At 46.3% G+C, this 24897-nt stretch overlaps 1 protein-coding gene across 1 annotated transcript in view; it reads left to right on the top strand.

Annotated features, from left to right (window-relative positions):
• Pnpla7 (patatin like phospholipase domain containing 7) overlaps positions 1-24897 on the top strand; it is a 64416-nt gene that overhangs the window by 9089 nt on the left and 30430 nt on the right. Inside the window, exons 8-13 of the mRNA XM_036184201.1 lie at positions 1804-1884; positions 14534-14611; positions 15250-15455; positions 18394-18525; positions 19379-19502; positions 23554-23667. Of these exons, the coding sequence (XP_036040094.1) occupies positions 1804-1884; positions 14534-14611; positions 15250-15455; positions 18394-18525; positions 19379-19502; positions 23554-23667 (735 nt within the window). The remainder of the gene's footprint in view (positions 1-1803; positions 1885-14533; positions 14612-15249; positions 15456-18393; positions 18526-19378; positions 19503-23553; positions 23668-24897) is intronic.

Below are 24897 nucleotides of genomic sequence, written 5' to 3'. Positions count from 1 at the left end.
ATTAATGTGTTCAAACCAACATGGAACTCTGGCTGGCCTGAAACTCGCCATACAGACTGGCTGGCCTGCAGTTCTCAGAGATCTACCTCCTGAGTGCTAGAATTAAAGTTGTGAACCACAGGCTGGAGAGATGGCTCAGAGGATAAGAGCACTGGCTGCTCTTCCAGAGGACATGGGTTCAATTCCCAGCAACCACATGGTGGCTCACAACCACCTGTAATAAGATATGGTGCCCTCTTCTGGCCTGCAGTCATACATGCTGTATACATAATAAATAAATAAATCTTAAAAAAAAAAGTTGTGAACCACTATCTCTGACTTAATTTGACATTTTTAGATGCATTCTGTGGCACTAACTCAGGTTTCTATGCTTTTTTTTTCACCCTGGAAATACAGCATGTTTATTATATACAGTTGAGCAATGAAGTAGAGTTATTGTGTACAGGTGAACAAGGAGGCAGGGTTATTACATACAGGAAAGAGGCAGGGTTATTATACACAACTGAACCAGGAGGCTAGTTTAGCCAATCTCAGTAGGAGCAGCAGGTCTCTGTGCTTTTAAGGCAAGCACTTTACTGATTGAGATGTGTCCCTGACACACCCCCCCCCCCACACACACACACCTTTCTTTTTCAAGACTTTCTCTGTGTATCCCTGGCTGTCCTGGAACTCACTCTGTATAGGCTGACCTCAAACTCAGAGATCTACCTGCCCCTGCCTCCCACGTGCCAGGATTAAAGGTATGCAGCACCATCGCCTGGCATTATTTATTTATTTATTTATTTATTTATTTATTCTCTCTCTCTCTCTCTCTCTCTCTCTGCTTGTTTTTTTGAGACAGGATTTCTCTGTGTAGCTCTGGCTATTCTGGAATTTGCTCTGTAGATCAGGCTGGCATCGAACTCACAGAGATCCACCTGCCTCTGCCTCCCACCTGGCTATTATTTTTTCTTTTCTTTTCTTTTTTTTTTAAGCTCAAATGTTCTTCTCTCTCTCTCTCTCTTTCATTTTACATTGAAATCCAATCGAAGAGAGAGAAGAGGGATTCTATGAGCAAGGGGCATCAAGATCATGATGAAGGAAACCTACAGAGACAACCAAATCAAACTAGTGAGAAACCATGAACTTTAGTCCATCAGCTGTGGAGCCTTCATGGGACTGGACTAGGCCCTCTGCATAAGCGAGACAGTTGTGTAGCTTGATCTGCTTAAGGGGTCCCCTGGCAGTAGGATCAGAATCCATCCCTGGTGCATGAGCTGGCTTTTTGGAGCCCAGTACCTATTATTATTGCTTAACATCTTATTTCAAGATTATGGTATCTTTTGTTTTTGTTTTTTGTTTTTTCAAGACAGGTTGGCCTTGAACTCACAGAGATCCACCTGGCTCAGCCTCCCGAGTGCTGGGATTAAAGGCGTGAGCCACCACCACCTGGCAGTAACTCTTCTTTTTATCTTTTAAAAGATTTATTTTTATTTGTGTATGAGTGTGTATGTGTTACATGTGTGTGGGGGTAGAGGTCAGAAGAAGGCATCAGATACCCTGAAGTTAGAGTTCCAGGTGGTTGTGAACCCCTGAGGTGGGTGCTGGTAACAAAACTTGGATCTTCTAGAAGAGCAGCAAGTACTCTTTACTGTTGAGCATTTTTTCAGACCTGCTTGTGGTATCTCCTACTTTGGGCTTTTCTGTGAGAGAGCAACTCAGATGAAATCTTGTATGCCAACTGTCCTGGGTGCTGGCTGGGCCTCTTTGCCCTGCACTGACACTCTCTGTCCTGACACCCGTGGTTCTGTTCTCTGTGCACAGGATGGCACCGAGGTGGTGGTCAAAGAGGTTCTGCCAGGGGACAGTGTCCACAGCCTCCTCAGCATTCTGGATGTGATCACTGTAAGTACGCCCTCTCCCTCCCTGCCAGAGCATGTCGGCCTTCCCTCAGGTCTGCTCTTCCTGACTTGCTAGGCAGCGAGTCCCTTGTTAAAGGTTATGTCTTTGCAGTAGCACAGGTGAGAGGACCGTCTGGGCGCGAGAACAGCTCTCACTGGGTAGTTAAGGAGGTGTCTGCGGCAACAACTTTGACATTGTGTTTAAGATAGAATGTGTTTAGTAAGTCTTCAGTAGTCCTTTCTATTTCTGCTTCGTCTGTCTGTCTGTCTGTCTCTGCTTCTAGGATCTTACTGTGTATACCCCAGACTTGCCTCACATTCTTTATTCTCCTGTCTTGGCCTTCAGAATACTGGGATTACAAGTGTGTGCTGCTGTGCCAGACATTTTCCACTCTCCATTCTTTTTTTTTTTTTTTAAGATTTTATTTATTTATTATGTATGCAATATTTTGCCTACATGCATGCTTGTAGGCCAGAAGAGGGCACCAGATCTCATTACAGATGGTTGTGAGCCACCATGTGGTTGCTGGGAACTGAACTCAGGAGCTCTGGAAGAGCAGTCGGTGCTCTTAACCTCTGAGCCATCTCTCCAGCCCCCACTCTTTATTCTTTATGGTATTTGTTCACATACAGAAGGGAACAGAATCATCACACCAGCCCATATATCTTTTATCAATTAGGACTAAATGTGTGTGCTGCCGTGTCTGGCTAATTACTTTCCTTGTTGCTATGACAACAATACCTGACAAAAGCAGTTTAAGGTTTTAAGTTTAAGTTTATTTCAGCTCACAGTTTAAAAGTGTAGTCTGTCCACCCAGCTGTGGCGGCGCACGCCTGTAATCCCAGCATTTGGGAGGCAGAGGCAGGCGGATCTCTGTGAGTTCGAGGCCAGCCTGGGCTACAGAGCGAGTTCCAGGACAGGCACGGCTGTTACATAGAGAAACCCTGTCTCTGAAAGAGTGTCGTCTGTCATGTACGAGAAGGCGTGAGAGCAGGAGTGGGGCGGTCCCAGTCGAGAAGCACAAAGAAGAGGGCCAGCATCCTGCTCACCTTCTCCTTTTTATCAGTCTGAGATCTTAGTCCTTGGGATAGCGCTGCCCACATTCAAGATGGGCCTTACCTCTAAGTTAAAGCCTTTCTAAAACATCCTCATAGACATACCCTGGAGTGTGTTTCTTTGGAGATTCCAAATCTAGTCCAGTTAACGATGAAGATTAATCATCACAGTTCCATTCTTCTAGACTGTGTTACGCTGTCTTTAGAGCAGTTAAGGAGAACCTTGTTTGGGTATATCCAGACAGACTGCACAGGAGTCCAAGCCTTTATACAGGATCACAGGAAAGCCCTGGTGGGACCCACCGATCCAGCCCTTAGTTGCATGCTTGTCTTTGAAGCAGCATGTTCCTTGCATATGCTGGGGTGTCTTGTGTGTCTACACTGCTGCCTGTCAGATAGGCAAAGAATGCTTTGTCTTATTTGGTGGCCTGGAGGCATAGATGGGACTCTGTATATTGCCGTGCCCCATCTGACCAGAAAAAAGACACCTATCTTCAAGCAAGGCAGAATTGCCTTTGAAAGACTGGCACTCAGCTTTGAGGAAGCTACTGACATGGGTGAGTGGGGTTGGACAAGAGCAGGTATCCAGGCCAAAGAGTCATCTTTTGCTGGTCCGAGAGAGGCATTCATTGTGTGTTCCTATGGCTGTACCTGGTGGGCCTTAGAAAGGGTAGGGGAAGCCTAGAAGGACTTTGGTCTATGTGAGGTAGATCAGTTAGCCACTTGATATCTGCATCCTTCCTCCATCCTGGCTGTTAGTTTTTCTTTTAAAAAAAAAAAAAAAAAAAGTAAACTGGGCATGGACCTTTCTTTGGTGCTTGTTTTTGATCCTGACCTCATTGTGGTTTTTAAACTGAACATCATTTATTCCCACATGTGATGGAATATAGCAGGAAGTAAGTTGAGGGCTCTGGCCAAGGCCTAGGTCCCTACTGCACTGGCTATCCCACTGTGTCAGTATCAGAATGGCCCCTTCCCTAGAGGAGGAACCAGTCTTCCCTGAGTCTGGTAGGGGTAGGAAATATAAAGGGGGACTGGGGATTTAGCTCAGTGGTAGAGTGCTTGGCAAGGGCCTGGGTTCGATCCTCTGCTAAAAAAAACACAAACACACACACACACACACACACACACACACACACACACAACATACATCAGAAAATATAAAGGGTTGGGGTAGGGGATTTAGCTCAGTCCTCAGCTCTGGAAAAAAAAAAAGGGGGTGACATTTGAGAGAAAACGATTCCTATACAGCCATTAACTGGTCATTTTTTAATCTCACTAAACATTTGTATTTATTACATTTTACATTAAAGTTTTTGTGTGTATTTTTGTTTGTTTGTTTTGTTTTGTTTTTCCGAGACAGGGTTTCTCTATGCAGCCTTGGCAGTCCTAGAACTTACTCTGTAGACCAGACTGGCTGGCTTTTTTTGTTTTTGAGACAGTCTCTCTACATAGCCCTGGCTGTCTGTCCTGGAGCTCATTATGTAAACTAGGCTGGCCTCCAACTCAGAGACCTGCCTGCCTCTGTCTCCTGAGTGCTTGGATTAAAGGTGTGCACCACCACACCTGGAAAGAATTTTGAATTTTTACAAAATGACATGTACAGACCTTTTAGGATGTACTTGATGTTTCATAAACAGCAATTGTCTGTTCTCCCCGAGACTGATCCACATCTGCAGGTGTAACCTTGGCCGAAATCAGTGTATTGGTGAGCTTTTAGAATCACCTGGGCACTCGAAACTACATCTTCCTCACGTGTGGTTTTAGTAAATTTTCCCTTTGGTTTTTTGTGTGTGGGGGGGGGGTTATTTTTTGTTGTTGTTTAGTTTGTTTTGGGTTTTTGTTTGTTTGTTTTTTGAAACAAGCTTTCTCTGTGTAACTCTGGCTGCTCTGGAACTCTGTAGACCAGGTTGGCCTTAAACCCAAGAGATCTGCCTGCATCTGCCTCCCAAGTACTAGGATTAAAGGCATGCATCACCACCTCCTGGTGCTGTTATTTTTAAATCTAGGTCTTGCTGTGTAGTCCAGGCTGGCCTCCTGTCTCAGCTTCCTGAGTGCTAGAGTGAATAGGCATGTGCCACCATGCCCAGCGTATCCCTCATATTTTTTAAGTGCATGAACATATGTGTATATACATGTGTCTTAGTCAGTGTTCTATTGCTGTGAAGAGGTGCCGTGACCATGGCAATGCTCATAAAAGAAAGTGTTTAATTGGGGCTTGCTTACATTTAGAGGTTTAGTCCATTATCATCATGGCAGAAAGCATGGCAGCATGCAGACAGATATGGTGCTGGAGAGGTAGCTGAGAGTCCTATATCTGGATGGACAGGCAGCAGGATGAGAGAGATATTGGGCCTGACTTGAACATTTGAAACCCCAAAGCCTCTAGCCCCCCAGCCCCTGTACACACTTCCTGCAACAAGGCCACACCTCCTAATCCCTATCAAGTAGTGCCACTCACTAATGACCAAGCATTTAAGTCTGTGAGTCTATTGGAGCCATTCCTCTTCAAACCACCACAGTGTGTGTATATATATACATGTGGAGGCTAAAGAACAACTTTGGTTGTCATCCTTAGGAACATGTCCACCTCCTTTGAGACAGGGTCTCTCATTGACTTGAAGCCTGCTGGGTAGGCTGACTAGTGAACTTCCAGGACCCCTTGTCACTCCCTCACCAGCACTGGGATTCTAAGCACATACCACCGTGTGTCTGGCATTTTAAACATGGTGTCTAGGGATCAATGCCAGGTCCTTACGCGGGCAAGGCAAGTGTTTTACTGACTTAGCCATATCCCTAGCCACATTGCTCATGTTTTTAAAAAATGTGAAGACCTTGTATACAGAGGCTAGGAAAACACCTGTGTTCACTTTAATGAGGACCCACAAAGCCAGCTTTATTAGTTACTCTCTTTTGTTGTGATAAAACACCATGACCAAGGTAACTTACAGAAGAGAGGGTTTATTTGGGGCTTACAGTTCCAGAGGGATAGGAGCCCATCACCATCATAGTGGGGAACATGACAGCCATCAGGAAAGCCTGGTGCTGGAGCAGTTACTGAGAGTTCACATCTTGGTCTACAAACAGGAAGCAGAAAGGCACAACTGGGAATGGTGTGAGTTTTTTTGAAACCTCAGAGCAAGCCAGTCTAATCCCAGCACTTGAGAGGCAGAGGCAGGTGAATCTCTGTAAATTTGAGGCCAGCCTGGGCTACAGAGTTCCAGGACAGGCTCCAAAGCTACACAGAGAAACACTGTTTCAAAAAACAAAAAACAAACAAAAAAACCAAAACAAGAAAAGAGGGGGGGGGGGGGGGGAGAGAGAGAGAGAGAGAGAGAGAGAGAGAAAGAAAGAAAGAAAGAAAGAAAGAAAGAAAGAAAGAAAGAAAGAAACCAATCCAACAAGGCTACATCTCTTAGTCCTTACCAAACAGTCAAACAGTTCCACCAATTGGGGACTAAGTATTCCAATATTAGAGTCTTTTTATTTTTTTGGAGGCAGGGTTTCTGTGTAGCTCTGGCTGTCCTGGGTTCACTCTGTAGACCAGGCTGGCCTTGAACTCAGAGATCCACCTGCCTCGGCCTCCGGAATAAGAGGGTTAAAGGTATGCGCCACCCCCTGGCTAGGGTTATTCTCATTCAAACTACCATAGCAGTGTGTGGGGGAACACAAACCCGCTCTGCACATCTCGGTCCAGCCCCTTCTCCCCAAGAGAGGCCCTCTTCTGTACCGGGCTATGCTTCTAGATGGTTGATTTCACTTGATCCTGAGTAACGGATGCCAAGTCTGCTCTTTAGAGTGGGTGCTGTGTGTTCAGCATGTGGATTCACTCACACGGTGGCCTGTAGTGGGAACTGAGTCCCTGTCATCACTGCCCATTCTGTAAGTGTATTGATCTTAGTTCTGTGATCACCCACAGTGCTAGTGGACGCATGAGAGTGCCAGCAAGGGTTACTTTGAGAGGTTATAGTGACCCAGTTGTTTCCAGTCACTATGGGTATCTTGTTCACCCTTGATGTGGGCCTGGGCCTGGATGCTAGGCCATGAACATTCCTAGTTTTCTCCCTCAGAAACTGGAAGGACTCAAGGCTTGTATCATTACCAGCTATTGAGAACATCAAACTTTTATTTTCTTTCTCTGGCTCTTTCTTTCTCTGTGCCCTCCACTGTGTGTGTGTATGTGTGTGTGTGTGTGTGTGTGTGTGTGTGTGTGTGTGTGTGTGTGTGTGTGTATACACGTATGTATGACTGCATGCTAGGCAAGAACTATGTTCCTGAGCCACACCTCAGTTTCTGAATTTTTCAATTTTAAATAAATGTTCTGGAGGTGTAGAGGCAAATTTTTGCTTTAGTTTCCCTTTAGTCACTAGTGAAGTCAGTACCTTCCATATTTTATATGCTACAAAAGTGCCTTGTAGCATACTGTGAGACAAATTTGCTTGGGTCTGAAATGGTGTGTGTGTGTATGTGTGTGTTGGGGAGACTCCACTTCCAGAGCCAGATTCTTAGTGAGCTGAAACACCACATCATGTGTACCAATATAAAAAAAGTATATTAATGCAGATAGTTAGTCTTTGTGTACAGTGCAAGGGAGGGCAGGGATCATACACAGCTTTCCTCATGGGGCTCTGGATTGCTTTGCACCATACTAGAGTCAGCCTTTCCTAGGGGCTACTGGACCTCTGCTAGGAACCCAGCCTACCCTCTGTCCTTGAGGCCTACCCACATCACCTGTGTTGGTGGGGAAGGTTGGCTTCTAGAGAAATGGAGGACCATCTCATCACAGCCTCTCTGGTCCTCTGTTCAGAAATGAGTTTTCCTTGAAATTTTTGTCATTTACCCACAGCTTGTCATAGTCCTTGTTCTGTAGTCCAGACTGTCCTTGAACTTGTGATCTTCCCCCCTTGGGCTTCATGAGCTGGGATTGCAGGCACACACGACCTTCACCCAGCTTCTGCATAGCTTTTGAACTGGCTCAACCTTTAGGTTAAAGTAGAAGGGTAAAGGGAGGGCTGAAAGAAAACCCAGGCACCTCTCTGGTGGTCCTTGATGCCTTGATCCCACCTCCAGCTCTTCCAATTACTCTAAGGTTTCTGAGTTCTCTGATAGTACCTTTTAAAAACTAACTGCTCATTTATCTATTTATATTCTCCCCCCCCCACACACACACATATAAATAAAAGAGAATCTTTAAAAAAAGACAAGGTAGCCAGGCAAGATGGCTGACGCCTTTGATCCCAGCACTCAGGAGGCAGAGGCAGTTGGATCTCTTGAGTTTGAGTCCAGCCTGGTCTACAGAGTGAGTTCAAAGCCAGCCTGGTCTACAGAGTGAGTTCCAGGACAGCCAGGGCTACATAGAGAAACCTCTTGAAAAGAACAAAACAAAACAAAAAGACAAGGTAGAGAGCAATTGGGAAGACATTCTGTGTCAACTTCTGCCCTTCATGGGTACATACCACACATACACAAAAGATTTTAAGATGGAAAACAGAAGAAAGGAAGTAAAGGGTTCACTGAGAGTAACAAAACAGGCAGTTTCTCGAGGGAACAGAGGCTTCCCCTGTGGAAGTTTTGTGGCTGACTCTTCCTTTTTCATTTCATCATCATTATCATTATCATCATCATCATCATCATCATCATCATCATCATCCTTAGAGGAGGGCAGGGGAATAAAGGAGATGGAACCTAGGCCTCCATACATGCTAGGCAAGCACTCTAGCTGAGCTGTTCTCCAGACCACTGGTGGTTTTAAAGGGATTCAGAACGACTGAGGAAGCCCAGTGAGGTTCATACACATGTGACAAGGGAAAAGCCATACTAGCTCTGTCATGTGAAACTGCAGACACCCGAAGGCAGAGAGCAGGTCCCTGTTTAGAATGAAGATAGACCATACATGACTCCTCAGCAACAACACTGGAAGCCATCACCCCCACCGCTAGCACCAGCCTACTGACCAGGAGCTCTTTCCACGATAGTCCTTCAAAAAACAAGCAATAGAGCTGGTCTAGCTCTAAAAGAGTTTGGCCGGGTGGTGGTGGCACACGCCTTTAATCTCAGCACTTGGGAGGCAGAGGCAGGCGGATGGAGGCCAGCCTGGTCTACCAAGTGAGTTCCAGGAAAGGCGCAAAGCTACACAGAGAAACCCTGTCTCGAAAAAAAAAAAAAAAAAAGTTTGTGCTTAGTATGCACAAGTGTGAACTCTAGTACATACACAAACCGAGGCAACAGAGGAGCTGCACCTGTGACAGCCACTCACTTTAGAGTAGACAAAACACACAACCCACTAGCGATGGGGCTGTTGCAATGGCTCAGTAGGTAACGATGCTTGCTGTACAAGGACAACCAGAGTTTGATCCCTGGAACCCATGTGTGGTGGTTTGAATAAAAATAGGTCCATAGGCCCATAGGGAGTGACAATTTAGGAAGTGTGGCCATGTTGGAGTAAGTATGGTCTTATTGGAGAAAGTGTGTCACTGCGGGCAGGCTTTGAGGTTTCGGATGGTCTAGCCAGGCCAGTGTCTCACACTCTCTTCCTGCTGTCTGCCAATCCGGATGTAGAACTCTCAGCAACCTCTCCAGCACAGTGTCTGCTTGCATGCTGCCCTGCTTCCCACCATGACATGAAGGTACTAAACCTCTGAACTGTCAGCCAGCCCCAGTGAAATGCTTTCCTTTGTAAGAGTTGCTGTGGTCATGATGTCTCTTCACAGCAATAGAACCCAAACTAAGACACCATGTAAAGGTGGAATGAGAAATCCTACTCCATAAAGTTGTCCTCTCACTTCCGCACGCACACATGCACACAACTCCCTCCCCTCCCCTCCTCCCTCCTCCCTCCTCCCTCCCTCCCTCCCTTCCTCTCTCTCTCCCTCCCTCCCTCCCTCCCTCTCCCTCCCTCCTCCCTCCTCCTTCCCTCCCTCCTCCCTCCTCCCTCCCTCCTCCTCCCTCCCTCCTCCTTCCCTCCCTCCCTCCCTCCTCCCTCCCTCCCTCCTCCCTCCCTCCCTCCCTCCTCCTCCCTTCCCTCCTCCCCCTCCCTCCCTCCCCCCTCCCTCCCTCCCTCCCTCCCTCCCTCCTCCCTCCCTCTCTCCCTCTCTCCCTCTCCCTTCCTCTCTCTCTCTGTCTGTCTCTCTGTCTGTCTCTCTCTCTGTGTGTGTGTGTGTGTGTGTGTGTGTGAGAGAGAGAGAGAGAATACTACATGTTTGTGGGTATCCATAGATCCTGGATCTGGAGTTGCAGGCAGTTGTGAGCTGCCTGACAAGGGTAGGGTAGGGGAATTGAGTTCTGGAAGAAAGCAAGTAATGTTACCTGCTGAGCCATCTCTCCAGTCCTTTACTGGAGACAGTGTCTCACTAAACCCAGTGCTCACCAACCCTTTGCTCTGAGGTGATGTCTAACTTTGAGGTTGAAGTACGTTTCTTGTATGCAGCAGAAGGATGGAACCTGTTTTCTCATCCATTCCGATACCTGTATCTTTTTATTGAGGAATTGAGTCCATTGATACTGAGAGTATCAGTGACCAATGATTGTTAATTCCTGTTAGTTTGTTGTTGCTGTTTGTAGTTGGTGTATGTGTGTGTGTTTGTGTGCTTCTCTTCTTTTGGTTTGCTGCTGTGAAATTATTTATTTCCTGTATTTCTATAGGTGTAGCTAACCTCCTTGGGTTGGAGTTTTCTTTCTAGTATCTTCTGTGGGGCTGAATTTGTACATAGATATTGTTTGAATTTGACTTGTCATGGAATATCTTGTTTTCTCCTTCTATGGTAATTGAAGGTTTTGCTAGATATAGTAGTCTGGGCTGGCATCTGTAGTCTCTTAGAATCTGCAGGACATATGTCCAGGCCCTTCTGGCTTTTAGAGTCTCCATTGGGAAGTCAGGTGTAATTCTAATTGGTCTGCCTTTATATGTTACACTTTTTCTCTTTCAGCTTTTAATATTCTTCTGTATGTTTAGTGTTTTGATTATTATATGATGAGGGGACATTTGTTTCTGGTCCAGTCTATTTGGCGTTCTGCATGCTTCTTGTACCTTTATAGGCATCTCCTTCCTTAAGTTAGGAAAATTTCCTTCTATGATCTTATTGAAAATATTTCCTGGGTCTTTGGGCTGAGATTCTTCTCCTTCTTCTATTTCTCTTATACTGAGGTTTGGTCTTTTCTTAGTGTCCCAGATTTGCTGGATGTTTTGTGTCAGGAATTTTTTAGATTTAACATTTTCTTTGACCAGTGTATCTATTTCTTCTATTGTATCTTCAACACCTGAGCTCTCCCTTCCGTCTTATATCACGTGGGTGATGCTTGCATCTGTAGTTCTGTTTGCTTACTTAGATTTTTCCATTTCCAGAATTCCCTTAGTTTGAGTTTTCATTATTGCTTCTATTTTCAGTTTCTGGTCTTGAACATTTTTGTTTCTGTCAACTCTTTTCGTGACTTTCTTTAAGGGACTTACTCATTTCCTCCAATATTTTGTTTGCTTTTTCCTCGATTTCTTTAAGGGATTTACTCACTTCTTCAAGGACCTCTATCATCTTCATGAAGTTGGTTTAAGGCCTTTTTCATATACTTCTTCTGTGTTGGAATATTCAGGGCTTACTGTGGTAGGATAGCTAGGCTCTGATGATTTCATATTTATTGCCCCAGTTGTTGTTATTTGTTCTTAAACTTGTGTCTAGGCATCTGGATTTGGGGTGATTGTACATCTAGGTGCTGCCCGGCTCTGAGTTTGTATTCTTTGGATGGATGTTTTGTTCATTGGTTTCTGTTTCCTCTCTGGTCTTCTGGCCTGTGCGGCCTGTGGTTGAGCAGGGAGTCTCCACCCAAGATGGGGGGTAGGACACAGCCGGGAGGAGGGGGAAAAGGATTTGGGATAGTGGAGGGGCACCAAGAGAGTGGAGGAGGTCCACGGATAGGTGGCCTACCTGGACTTCTGGTGGCCAGCGTGGTCTGTGGTTGAGCAGGGAGTTTCGCCAAGTTGGGGGCTGGGACACAGTGGTGAGGAGGGGAGAGGGTATTGAGGGTAGGGTTGTGGGGGTGTGGAGGAGGTCCACAGATGACCTGTCTGAAGTTCTGACAGCTAGTGTTGCCTCTAGTCCAACAGTGAGTCACCAAATGAGGTCACCTACCTGTTCTTCTGGCTGATGTGGCCTGCGTTTGACCTGGGAATGTTTGCCCAAGTTGAGGGCCTAAGTTTGGTTATTTTATATGGTTCTGTGATTTCTACTTAGAGAAATCTGCTCTCCCTATTGAGATGTTTCCAGTTTGAGGCTAGGAAGATGAATCAGTGGGCAAAGTACTTGCTTGTTGGGGAATGTTATTTGAAGGTGTGTTACTTTTGTTTATGTTGCATTTGTTTAACTCTGTGAAACAACAATACTTGCTTGCTGTCCACACATGAGGACCCAAGTTTGGGTCTCCAGCACTCATAGGGGGAGTGGTTATCATAGGTGTAGGTAGCTCTCTGTGTGTGTGTGTGTGTGTGTGTGTGTGTGTGTGTGTGTGTGGTGTGTAACCCCAACTCAAGGTCAGTGTCAGAACAGGGACAGAGATAGGCAAGTTCTGGGGCTGTTTAGTTAGAGACCCAGTTTCAAAAAGTGGGTGGAGGGACTAGAGAGATGTCTTGGCAATCAAGAGCATTTGCTTCTCTTACAGAGGACTAGGGTTCAATTCCCAGCACCCAGATGCTGGTTCACAACTCTGTAACTCCAGTTCTAGGGTATCTGACATCCTCTTCTAACCTCTGCTGGCATTGCATGCACCTAGTATGCTTATATACATGCAGGTAAAACACCTATACACATAAAATAAAAATACTTAAAAAAAACTTTTATTTATGTGCATTGGTGTTTTGCCTGCATGAATATCTGTATAAAGGTGTTGGGAATCCCTGGAACTGTAGTTACAAATGGTTGTGAGCCACCATGTGGTTCCTGGGAATTGAACTCAGGACCTCTGGAAGAGCAGCCAGTGCTCTTAACCACTGAGCCATCTCTACAGCTCCAAATAAATTCTTAAAAGCAAACAAAAAGTGGAATCATGGGTAAAGGCACTTGCCACCAAGCCTGATGACCTGAGTTCATTCCCTGGGACCCACATAATGGAAGGAGAGAGAACCAACTCCTGCAGGTTGTCCTTTGACCTCTACATGTACAGTGTGGCACATGTGTGTTGCTGCCTCCCCCACAAATAAATACATAAATACAATAAACATTTTTTTTTAAAGGTGGAGAGTTGTAGAGAAGGACACCTGATGCCAGCTTCTGGCCTTTATATACACACATATGGACACCTGCACAGAGACATGTGTATACATGCATACACCACACACACACACACACACACACACACACACACACACACACACACACACACAGATATTTCTAGGTATTGCTAAATGTCCTAGAGTTTCCTTTTTGTTCGGTAGCATTCTCTGTAAGAGGTTGTTCCATGGAGCCACGTGTCTTTAGTCCCTTCTGGGTCTTGCTCAGGCCACCTCTGGCTCTGTGTGTGGCATTGAAGCATTCACTGTTGGCATTATGGGAGCCTTAAGAGGACGCTCTTCTTTCTACAGTAGATGAGACTGTTTTGCTAGTGTCCTACTTCCTGGTTAGCCCAGTAACTATCTAAGTGACTGAGAGGTCCACGCTGAGCTAGCTGTGTGTCCCCACAGTTTTTCTCTTTGGTTTCCTTCTCTTTTCAGACTTTTTTCTCACAGCTTCTTTTATTGAGCTAACTTTTCTTCCCTTGAGTTTAGCGAAGGTTCAGAGATGGCTTCTGATGATTTAACCACTGTGTAGATGCTTAGAACCAAACCTGGGACCTCTGAAAGAGCAACAAATGCTCTTAACCAGTGAGCCATCCCACCAGCCCCTTACTACTATTTCCTAATGGTGGCCAGTGACCTTTCTTATTTTTGTTTTACTGTCACCAAGAGCTGTGAATCTAAGTCCTTGGATTTTTTTCAGGCCATGGCAGGTATCATACCCACATGCATACAGACACTCAGTCCCTGAGTGCTCTTGGCTGCTTTGGCATTCCCTAGTCATGTCGAATTCTAGCCTGTTCCTGACCTTCTGTGGCATGAAGGAAAGGCAGATTTTGCAGGTGGGATGAGAGATAGTGCCCTAGTTAGATTTATCTAAGATGAACCCTTGTCTCCAGAAGGAAGGAAAAAAGAAAGAGCAAGAACTCTCATGCTGGACCTGAAATCATGAGATGAAGTGATTCTGCCTTGGTTTCCTGGGTGTTTGGGATTATAGGTGCACACTGCTACACTTAGCAGTTTTTGTAATGAGTATGAAAAGGGTACCCCAGTTTCTTGTCTTGTCTTTTTGACCTTTATGAAATAAACTGCCTTTTTGTACTGAAATTAAATTCGTTCTCTGTCCCATGTAAGTTTGCAAGCATATTGGTCTGCATCTGTGCTGTATTCCACTGGTCTTTTATGCAGAATACTGCCTTGGCCATGTTAGTAGACAGTCCCTAGAGAAGCACTTGATATAGCCATACCCATGATGCCTGTCCTATCCTCTCAGGCCCCATCTTTTGTGCCTTCACTTAAGTACCTCTTCATGTTCCTTCTTGAAATCTGTTCTATGTTTTAGGACCCAGCCCTGTTGGATGGCCGGGTGGCATTTCTTCATGTTCCTGCAGGCACCATAGTGTCCAAGCAGGGAGATCAGGTGAGTGGAGGACCTCAGGCCTAAAGGACTGCTCATCGAACAGCCCAGTCCTGCAGCTCTGGGCTGGGTGGAGTGTGGGTGAGGCAACAGTGGTTGGAAGTTGTCCCAGTACCAGACTGCTTACCTCTGGGCACCGTCTTGGTCTCTGGGCAGCTTGGGCCTAGATGCTGGGCCTCTCCATGGTTGTGCCTGCTACTTTGGATCCTCTTCTGGGACCTAAGGACTTGGGGTGAGAAGATTTGCAAAGTCTCATAGTAGATACTAAGAAGTTGGGATTTGTCCCTGCATGTTTTTGTGGATGTCGAATCAAAATATGTGACTCTAAAGGGGAGCAGAGATGTAGCCTATAGACAGCTTCAGAGGGATGGGCTGCACCTTCACTTCTGTATGAAAATGACTGACATGTAGAGCAGCAGTAAAAGGGTATGTGAGGAGGAGGTATGTGTGTCTGAGATCCTAGGCACCACTCAACTAAATAATAGAGCTATAGTGGAAATGTGCCCAAGGCAAAGAAGCAGCTGCTTGTACAGTGTGTGTGACGCTGGGGCTCAGTGAACCTCCCTGGGTTCTGGGCCCATGGGGCATACTGGGTCACTATCACATATATCTTCCTGAAGCCAGCCTTCTGTTTTTATCAGGATGTCAATATCTTGTTTGTGGTCTCCGGGCTGCTGCATGTCTACCAGCAGAAGATCGACAGCTTGGAGGACACCTGCCTGTTCCTCACACATCCTGGGGAAATGGTAGGACAGCTGGCAGTGCTCACTGGAGAGCCCTTAATGTTCACCATCAAAGCCAACAGAGACTGCAGCTTCCTGTCCATCTCGAAGGCACACTTCTATGAGTGAGTCACCTTGCTCCCTTCTCTGAGCCACTCTGGATGCTGGGGCACTTTCTGTGCCCCTCTCTGTCCTGCTCACCTGTCTCCTGGGTCTTCTGGCCCCGAGGGCTCTCGGGGACAGGCCTGCTGCTGGCCTCACCTGGCTCTTTATCCAGGTGGCTGCGTACAGTGGCACCCATACACAGGCTCAGGTGTTCAGTCAGAGAACCTCCCCCTGGCTTGGGATATCCGACATAATGCTGCTTTCTCTTATGGAGTATGGCTCTGGCCCAGTTAACATCTCTTTGTTGGTACATTCTGTGGCCACACATATTGGAATTAGGGTCTAGCTCATTGCTCATCTGCCTGTTCACAGTAGATCAGGTCTGGGTGGAAAGGCAGGATGTTGGTCATGGAATGTCCTATTCACTCTCCTTCCTTAAGTGGGACAGAAACTACTATCTACCTATCTACCAACTGTGTCCTTCAGCCCCAGTGATGTCCTCAGCTTGTCTGAGAAGACACAGGCTGTATCCTCTGCTGGCCTTCCTGCTTGTCCCTGTGAGTTCCAGAGTACAAGATTTAAAACTATCTTAATTTGTTCCTTTCTGAGGAGTTTGGTCCATCAGGGTCCATGGTTTTTCTGAGCTGCCTACCCTCATAGTTACCTGTGCTAGCCAGCGTCCGTCTTTTAATCCACATTGCTGGAAGGCCTCTTCTTCATCCATCCTGATGCCTGCTGTGACCTTGTAGCTCTCCTGTTTAAAAGTGGATACATGCTCAGACAGAGAATGGAGGTCAGGGGCCAGAAGGTAGTGGAAGCACAGCAGCTTAAAAACCCTGTTTCCAGGCTGGAGATATTCATGGCTCAGCAGTTAAGAGCACTGGCGACTCTTCCAAAGGACCTGGGTTCAATTCCCAGCACCCACGTGGCAGTTCATGACTGTCTGTAACTCCAGTTCCACGGGACCTGACACCCTCACACAGACACACATGCAGACCAAACCCTAATGTACATTAAAAAAAAAAAAAAAATCTTTAAAAAAACATTTCAACCAAGGTGCTTCCAAATTAGTAGTAGGTGCCAGGAAAGGGAAGGCATCCTCCTGATGTAGCCTCCCTCACCTAGGTCTTGCCTGAATACCTTGGCCTAGTACCCTGATGCTGTGTCCCCTGAAATTCTCAATATGCTGGGGTGAGGACCCCATTTTACAGATGGGAGGCATACCCAGACAGCTAGAACTGTGCCTAGGTCCCTCTGTTAGCAAGAGGCACCAGGATGAAGTTGAGTTGCATGGATCTACTCAGAGATACAGAACATGCTCTCAGTCTGCTGTCCCTGCCCCTGTCTGTCTGTACCAGGGAAAGCCCAAGAAGGACAATCAGAAAGGTCAACAGGAATTGCCTCCTATGGTTGCCAGGACGCTATGGCCTTGCTCTCTTTCCCTTTGCTCCTTTGGCCTTGGCATAGCCTTGCCCATGCATGTGTGTCTATCTGTTATTCTACAAATCTAGGTAGGATCTCTCTCTCTCTCTCTCTCTCTCTCTCTCTCTCTCTCTCTCTCTCTCTCTGTCTCTGTGTGTGTGTGTGTGTGTGTGTGTGTGTGTGTGTGTACATGTCCTTGTCCACATTTGTAAGCTACTGTCTGTGTATGCTATGCATGTCTGGGTTCCTCTGCATGTGTCAATATGTCCTTATGTTTCTCTGTGGGCCTTTGTGTACATATGTGTTTGCATATCTTCATCTATGTCCACATTTGTGTGTATGTGCACATATAGATATCCTTGTTTATATATGTATATGTCTGTTTCTGTGGCCTGTTAATGTGTTTGTATTTATGTGACCTTGTTTACATATTTTTGTCTATGTGTACATGTGTTACATGTCCTTATCTATGTGTATCTCTATGTGTCTTATATTTTCTGTGTGTGCATGTCTTTGAGTGTCCTTGTCTGCGTGTATGTGGCTGTATGTGCATAAAAATCCTGATACATGGGAGGCAGAGGCAGGTGGATCTCTGTGAGTTTGAGGCCAGCCTGGGCTACCTAGTGAGTTCCAGGAAAAAGGCGAAAAGCTACACAGAGAAACCCTGTTTCAAAAAAAAAAAAATCCTGATACAGGCATTTCTCACTCTGCAGACACAGTCCAGCACGTGTCCTAGGGACTCTTCATCCACTCTTGGGGATAACATTATATCCAGTTGGCTTCTCTGAAGTTATCATCATTTGTCTTACTACCCTGGGATGGTGAAGGGACTCCCATTATCTATTGCATGGAACAATGCTCTATTTTCCTGTGTCTTGGGAATGGCAGCTCCATCTCCTGTTACTGGGCCCAGGTCTGGAGTCCCTCAGCCTTGGTTCTTTCCTACCCAGTGCATATAAATAAGCCATGAGCTGACCCACAGCCCTGAGCTACCACGATATCCCTGCTATTGTCCTGCCTTCCACAGTCTGTCCACACAGTCACCAGAGAGAGGACAGTGTTCTTGGGTCAGAACCCTAGGCACTCTGTCCCCACCCAGGGTAGACTCCATGCCTTCTAGGTTCAAAGCTCCCTGAGGCAACTTTGCTAGCATTGGCTACCTCATTGTACTTGCTGCTGTCTGCACTCCTGGGTCTGAGTATGTGGTGGGTGGAACCTTGCTGCCCAAACCTGGAGCTTACATGTGGCCTGTGTTCCGAGGACCTTAATGAAGTGGACAGCCCTGTGGGTGGTCTTCTCCTATTCCTCCAAATCCATTGTCCCTGTGCAGCTAAGAGCAGATGGCTGCCTAGGCACCATCCTGTCTCAGTCCTCAGTGTCTTTTTCCTTCAAGTAAGCATTGTGTGGTAGGCTGGTTGAAGTTCTGCCTTCTCTCAAATGCTGTGTCTGTGTGAGGATGTAGTAGGATTGGACTTAAGGTTGGGAGGTGAGAAGAGACCCTGATGGGAATGGAAATGACTTGAGATTGCATGACAGGATCATGAGGAAACGGCCAGATATCGTCCTGGGCGTGGCACACACAGTCGTCAAGAGGATGTCCTCCTTTGTACGGCAGATTGATTTTGCTCTAGACTGGATGGAAGTAGAGGCTGGGCGAGCCATATACAGGTGAGGTTCACAGATGTCTAGTGTACAGCAGAGCCCACAGTATATAGAGGGGCCCAAAGGTGTGCAGTGTACAGCAGTCTGCAGGTGTCTCCATCACTGGATATCCCTATTGATATATGGTAGTTTTGCTAATAGACAAGACTCTATATTGTGAAGGTTGTACAATGAAAAGGGTAAGTTTCCTTATCCTTCCCCCACCCCTGGTACCCCTAGTAACATTCTTTGACATCACCATGGGTTCTGTGCATATACACAGACACAAAAGCATCTTCAACAAACATCTTTCCATGTGCATACACATGCTAGCAAAAGACCCAAGAGGCATTTGAAATGGGTTTGTAAGGTGCTTCTGCTGTGCTAACTGACTCTGGCTGAGCCACCTTGGCTGGCTTCACATCTGCTCAGGACACAGACAGACCTAGATTACAGCTATCAATATTTGTTGCTGCTTAAAATTTAAGCCAAGAAAAAGTTAAAATTATTAGAAGTAGTAATAAACCCATGTGTTAGCACAAATATTTTAAAGTGAAAAGTAATTACATTTTAAAAATTGTTATTTATTTACTTACTTGAGTCAAGGTCTCACTATATAAGCTTGGCTGGCTAAGAATTGAGTATGTAGACCAGGCTGACCTCTAACTCTCAAGGATTCACCTGCCTCTGTCTCCTGAGTGCAGGAATTAAAGGTGTGTGACACTCCTACCTGGCAAAGTAACTGTTCTTTACAAACCATAAATTACCAAGAAGTCTACATCCTTTTAATTTCTTGCATCCTGGGGTCTGGTTGGCTGTTAAGAAGCTGGTTCTGTGAGCAGCTTAGGCCGGTGAACTGAGCATTTCTGTGTCTCCGCAGGCAAGGGGACAAGTCTGATTGCACATACATCGTTCTCAGTGGCCGGCTGCGCTCCGTGATCCGGAAGGATGATGGGAAAAAACGCCTGGCAGGGGAATATGGCCGCGGAGACCTTGTTGGTGTGGTAGGCATCAGCTACCCTCTTTGCCTTCTATGATTCTCTGAAATCTGCCTGTCTGGTTACCTGAAGAGAAGAAGGAAGCTGAGTGACCTGCAGAAGGATAGCCATCCCTGATCCCTTCCCTGCTGACCCTGTCCTTTGTCTAGAATCCTATCTTAGCCTTCCGGGAGGTCCAAGATTCTGGTCCCTGGTTTCTGGCTGCTTTCTTGAACCCAGTCAGTACTGAAGCCGTGGTGGATAGTATCCAAAAGGACTTGACTGAGGGTAACTAGCAGCTTACCCTAGCTTCCCAGTGCAGCCTACATAGGCAGGTTTCTCTGTCCTAAACTGTACTGATCAGCCCCTGGATGTTGCAGTGTTGGGCTTGTAGAGCCATATGAACACAGGAAATTCCAACTTGCACTTCTGGCTTATACTGTTTAGATTTTTTGTTTGTTTTTCTCTTGAAACAGGGTCTTACTCTAACCCAGGTAGGCTTGGAACTCACCATGAAACTTGAGCTGGCCTCAATGTTTACATAGTGGTCTCATTATTGCCTCAGCTTCCTGAGTGTAGATTAAAGGCTTTTAAAGCAGTAAACTGTAGTCAGAAGGTTTCTCAGGTCCCGCAGCCATTTATAAAATAATCACTCAGAGGTTTATATTAATTATAACTATAACTGCTCGGCCATTTTACTGACTAGCTCTTATGCTTAAATTAACCCATAATTTTTTATCTATATTTAGCCACATGGCTTGGTACCTTTTCTCAGTTCTGCCTTGTCATCTTGCTTTCTCTGTGTCTGGCTCCACCCTTCCTCTTCCCAGCATTCTCCTAGTCTGATTGTCCCACCTACACTCCGCCTGGCTACTGGCCAATCAGCATTTTATTAAACCAGTGTACAAGAGCATTAGCCCACATCAGTAAATCTATACAGATTAGCACAAACATATGTATTTTAAAGTGCATGAATGTTTTGCCTGTAGGTATGTTTGCATGCCTAGCATATGGGCCTGGTGCCCACAGAGACTAAAGGAGGGCATCAGAGGTTACAGTGGTGGTGCACGCCTTTAATCCCCGAACTCAGAAGGCTGAGGTGGGTGCATCTCTGTGAGTGCTAGGCCAGCCTGGGCTAGAATAGAAAAAAAGAAAGAAAGAAAAGAAAGAAGGCATCAGCTCCTCCGGAACTGGAGGTATAGATAATTGTGAGCCATTTTGTGGGTGCTAGGAATCAAGCCCAGGCCCTTTGGAAGAGCAGCCAGTTCTCTTCTGTTTTTGTTTTTTAAGACAGGGTCTCATTATGTAGCTTTGGCCATCCTAGAACTCACGCTGCAGCTAGTGCTCTTAGCCATGGAGCCATCTCTCTACCCTAAGCACAAATAGTTCTTAAAAATAACTGTACTTTGGTGCACACCTTTAATCTCAGCACTCAGGAGGCAGAGCCAGGCGGATCTCTGTGAGTTCGAGGCCAGCCTGGTCTACAGAGCGAGATCCAAGACAGGCACCAAAACCACATGGAGAAACCCTGTTTTGTTTGTTTGTTTTTGTTTTTTCGAGACAAGGTTTCTCTGTAGCTTTGGAGCCTGTCCTGGAGTAGCTCTGTAGACCAGGCTGGCCTCGAACTCACAGAGATCCACCTGCCTCTGCCTCCCGAGTGCTGGGATTACAGGCGTGCGCCACCACTGCCCAGCAAAACCCTGTTTTGAAAAACCAAAAAACAAACTATATTTTATAAACAAACAAAAATTACCTGAAAGACTATATTCTTTAATTTGTTGCATCCTAGGTTCTGGCTAGCTGTTTTTTGTAACCCCACCACATCCTGCTCAGTCTGCCACTCCCTAACTTCCCACCCCCACCCCTGCCCTGCTTCTTTGAGACAAGGTCTCACTATGTGATCCAGTGTCTTTGTTAGGTTTCTATTGCTGTATAAATCACCCTGATCAAAAGCAACTTGTAGGGGGAAAGGAATTATTTATTTTTCTTATGCTTCCAGGTAACAAGCCATCACCTAGGAGAGTCAGGTCAGGAACTGAGGTAGCAGCATGGAGGAATGCTGCTTACTGACATAATCCTCATGACTTGCTCTGCCCTCTTTCCTATACAGTCCAGAACCATATTCTGCTTTTTTTTTTTTTAAACAATTTTTTTTGTTTTGTTTTTGTTTTTGTTTTTCAAGACAGGGTTTCTCTGTAGCTTTAGAGCCTGTCCTGGAACTCACTCTGTAGACCAGGCTGGCCTCAAAGTCCCAGAGATCTACCTGCCTCTGCCTCCTGAGTACTGGGATTAAAGGCATGCGCCACCCCGATATTGGTGAAATTATTAAGGCCACTCCTTGTAGTTAAAAGGGAGGTTTATTTTGTGGGGTAACTTACAAATGAAGGGATAGGTTGTAGGGTCTAGCAAAGGTATGACGCAGTCTGGCGGTGTTCTCTGGAGAACTCTGCTCAGTGTACCTCCTGTGTCCAGCGTCCCCAAACCAAGAGAGCGCGCGCCCCTCCTCTCTCTCTTGGGTCTTCCGCTTCCTCCTCTGCCCCGCCTTTTGGGCGTGACCATTACCGAAGCCTCAGTGGGGGTTGGAACTTCCAGGCCAATGCTGGGATGGCTAACCACTACATCCCCCCCTTTTGTCTAAATAAGAAAGTTCTAACCTAATACAAGACTATATACAAAGAGATGGTTATCAAATATTGTCCAGGAGTAATGAGGGATAATGACCTAGATAAGTTGGAATTACAATAAGTGCAAACAGTATCAAGCAAAAAACACATAGTAAAATCCAGGGAAGTCTAGGGCATGGGTAGGTGGCATGTTACAAAGATCATTCCAAAAGGTGTCTTATCCTAAAGAACCTGAGTCTAATACTTAATATATTCTATCTAAGATAATATATATGTATATATACTAAGTTGTAACTATAACTGCTAATCTTCAACCTCATCAATGAGCTGAGAAGGAATATAATAATAATACCTGAGAAATGGGAGAAGGATGCAAGCAACTTTCGGGAGTCTCTTTCTGCTTTTAAAGAGGTTTTAAACTGCTATTTTAGGAAGTTTAGGGGCTGTTTGCTATCTGATAACAAGGTCTTAGGGGAGCGGCTTGATGTTAGCAAGCATGTGCTAATGGCCACTTCCTCCTGTGCAGCCCCCACCCCCCACCTGGCCTCCTCAGTTCTGCCTCCCACTGGGTCTTCCCTGTCAGAGTTTGGGACTCCTTGGCCTTAGGGTAGCCATGCTGTGTGCAGCCTGTGAGTCCAGATGCAAACTCCCATTTGGAAGCTTTCATAGCTGGCAAGATGCTGAAAAAGGTGCTTCCATGCTCTGAGGGACAACACATCTGAGGTGGCCCCTAGTGGAGGGTGTGTCTTCTTTAGAGGCATTTGAATCTGAAGGAGACAGCCCAGGCCTGTGTCTAAGAACTATCAAGGTTGCCAAGGGTGCTTGTGGCTTCTAGAACATCCAGTAATTTGGACAGCAGTCACATGTGAGAGCCCACAGGCTTCTTGAAGAGTCAAGACTTGGCAAGGTCACTTTGCTCCTTTTCATGCCTCCTAACCACACAGCTCCAGTAGGCTGCTGTGCTGGCTACGTTTATGTCACCTCGACACAAGCTAGAGTCATTTCAGAAGAGGGAGCCTCAACTGAGAAAATGCCCCCACTAGATTACGGGGCATTTCCTTGATGGATGATTGGTGTGTGTTTTGGAGGGGGGACCAAGTTACTGTGGGTAGTTTAAGAAAGCAGGCTGAGAAAGCCCAGAGGGGCAAGCTGGTAAAGAGCGCTTCTCCATGGCCTCTGCCTTAGTTCTTGCCTCCATGCTCTTGCTCTGCTTGAATTCTGGCCCTGAACTCCCTCGGTGATGGATTGTTACCTAGAAGCATGAGCTGAAACAAGCCTTTTCCTCCCCAAGGTGCTTTTGGTCATTGTATTTTATTACAGCCATAGAAACTCCAAGACAACTTCTATCCACCTGACCTGCACATCCATTTGGCTGGGCTCCAAGTGTGGTCAGCCTGGCCCTTCTGGAACCTTGGGTGATTGTGAGACCTCAGAGTTTGGCTCTTCTTCCTTAGGTGGAGACACTAACCCACCAGGCCAGAGCCACCACCGTGCATGCTGTTCGGGACTCAGAACTGGCCAAGCTGCCAGCAGGAGCTCTGACATCCATCAAGCGCAGGTACCCACAGGTAAGGGTGGTGCAGAGCCCCTGTTCTAGCTGCATAGGTGAGGATAGTCAGGTGCACATAGACACACTATGGAACAGGTGGATGGCAGTTGTAAACGTGATACACCCTCAGACCAGGGACTCTTTCCTATTGTTGTGTGGTACTATTCCTAGGGAAGCATGAGCAGACCAGACTTAGTTCAGTGAGTTTCGTTGGGTTGCTTACAGGAATATGGTGAGGGGTTACTTAACAGGAACAGAAATGACCCAAAGACAGCTCCATCACCAAGAGCCCGCCCCAGCGTGGGTTGCTGCTCACAGAAGCTGGAAGCATGGAGCTCACTGCACAGCCTGCAGGCAGCTCGAAAAGGTTGTACAGTGTCTTCGCCACATAGATCAGATGAGTTGAGCCTCTTTCAGGCAGCTCGGCTGGTCTGACAGTGTCTTTCGACAGATTTGCTGCTTGTATATGCTCACACATAGAAGAGACTAGTGTGTGTGTGCTAAGTTTCAGGGATGGCCTGAAGCCTTTAAGTAGTTTACTTCCTGAGCTTGAGGGGCTTCCCTGCAGAATAGAGTAATAACCCCTTTAGAATATCCTGTGTTTTAGCCTGGAGGTGGTGGTGCATGCCTTTAATCCCAGCACTCGGGAGGCAGAGCCAGGTGGATCTCTGTGAGTTCGAGGCCAGCCTGGTCTACAGAGTGAGATCCAGGAAAGGAGCAAAGCTACACAGAGAAACCCTGTCTCGAAAAAACAAAAACAAAAAAACAAACTAACAAACAAAAGAATATGGAAGGTTTTATGTAGGAGGAAATTGCTACACAATCCCTGTAACTTAGGATAGCAACTTGAAGAGAGCTTTGGTGTTGGCCGGGGGTTGGTCGAAGAGGAGTAAGTACTTAGGCTGCATCTCTGAGCTGTTGGTCAGCTGCCTTTTCTGACTGTCCTCCCTGCCTGAGTGACAGGACTGTCACAGGAGAGAAGGGGAGAACTGACACTCTGACCTAAAGCCCCAGGGAGCCCCGGGTGGTGCTCCATCAACTGTCTCTCATAGTCTTTGTTTGTTTCTTGAGACAGTTTCTCTGTGTAATAGCTCTGACTGTCCTGGATCTCCCTCTGTAGACCAGGCTGGCCTTGAACTCACAGAGATCCGCCTGCCTCTGCCTCCTGAGTGCTGGATTAAAGGCGTGTGCCCCAACCCCACTGCCCTTAGTCTTAAAACTGCTTTTCAGTGTCTATTTTTTTTCTTTC

Source organism: Onychomys torridus, chromosome 4 (genome assembly GCF_903995425.1).
Source record: "Onychomys torridus chromosome 4, mOncTor1.1, whole genome shotgun sequence".
Taxonomy (NCBI): Eukaryota; Metazoa; Chordata; class Mammalia; order Rodentia; family Cricetidae; genus Onychomys; species Onychomys torridus.
The sequence above is the reverse complement of the archived record's forward strand: the minus strand, read 5'-3'. Positions and strand labels throughout refer to the sequence as shown.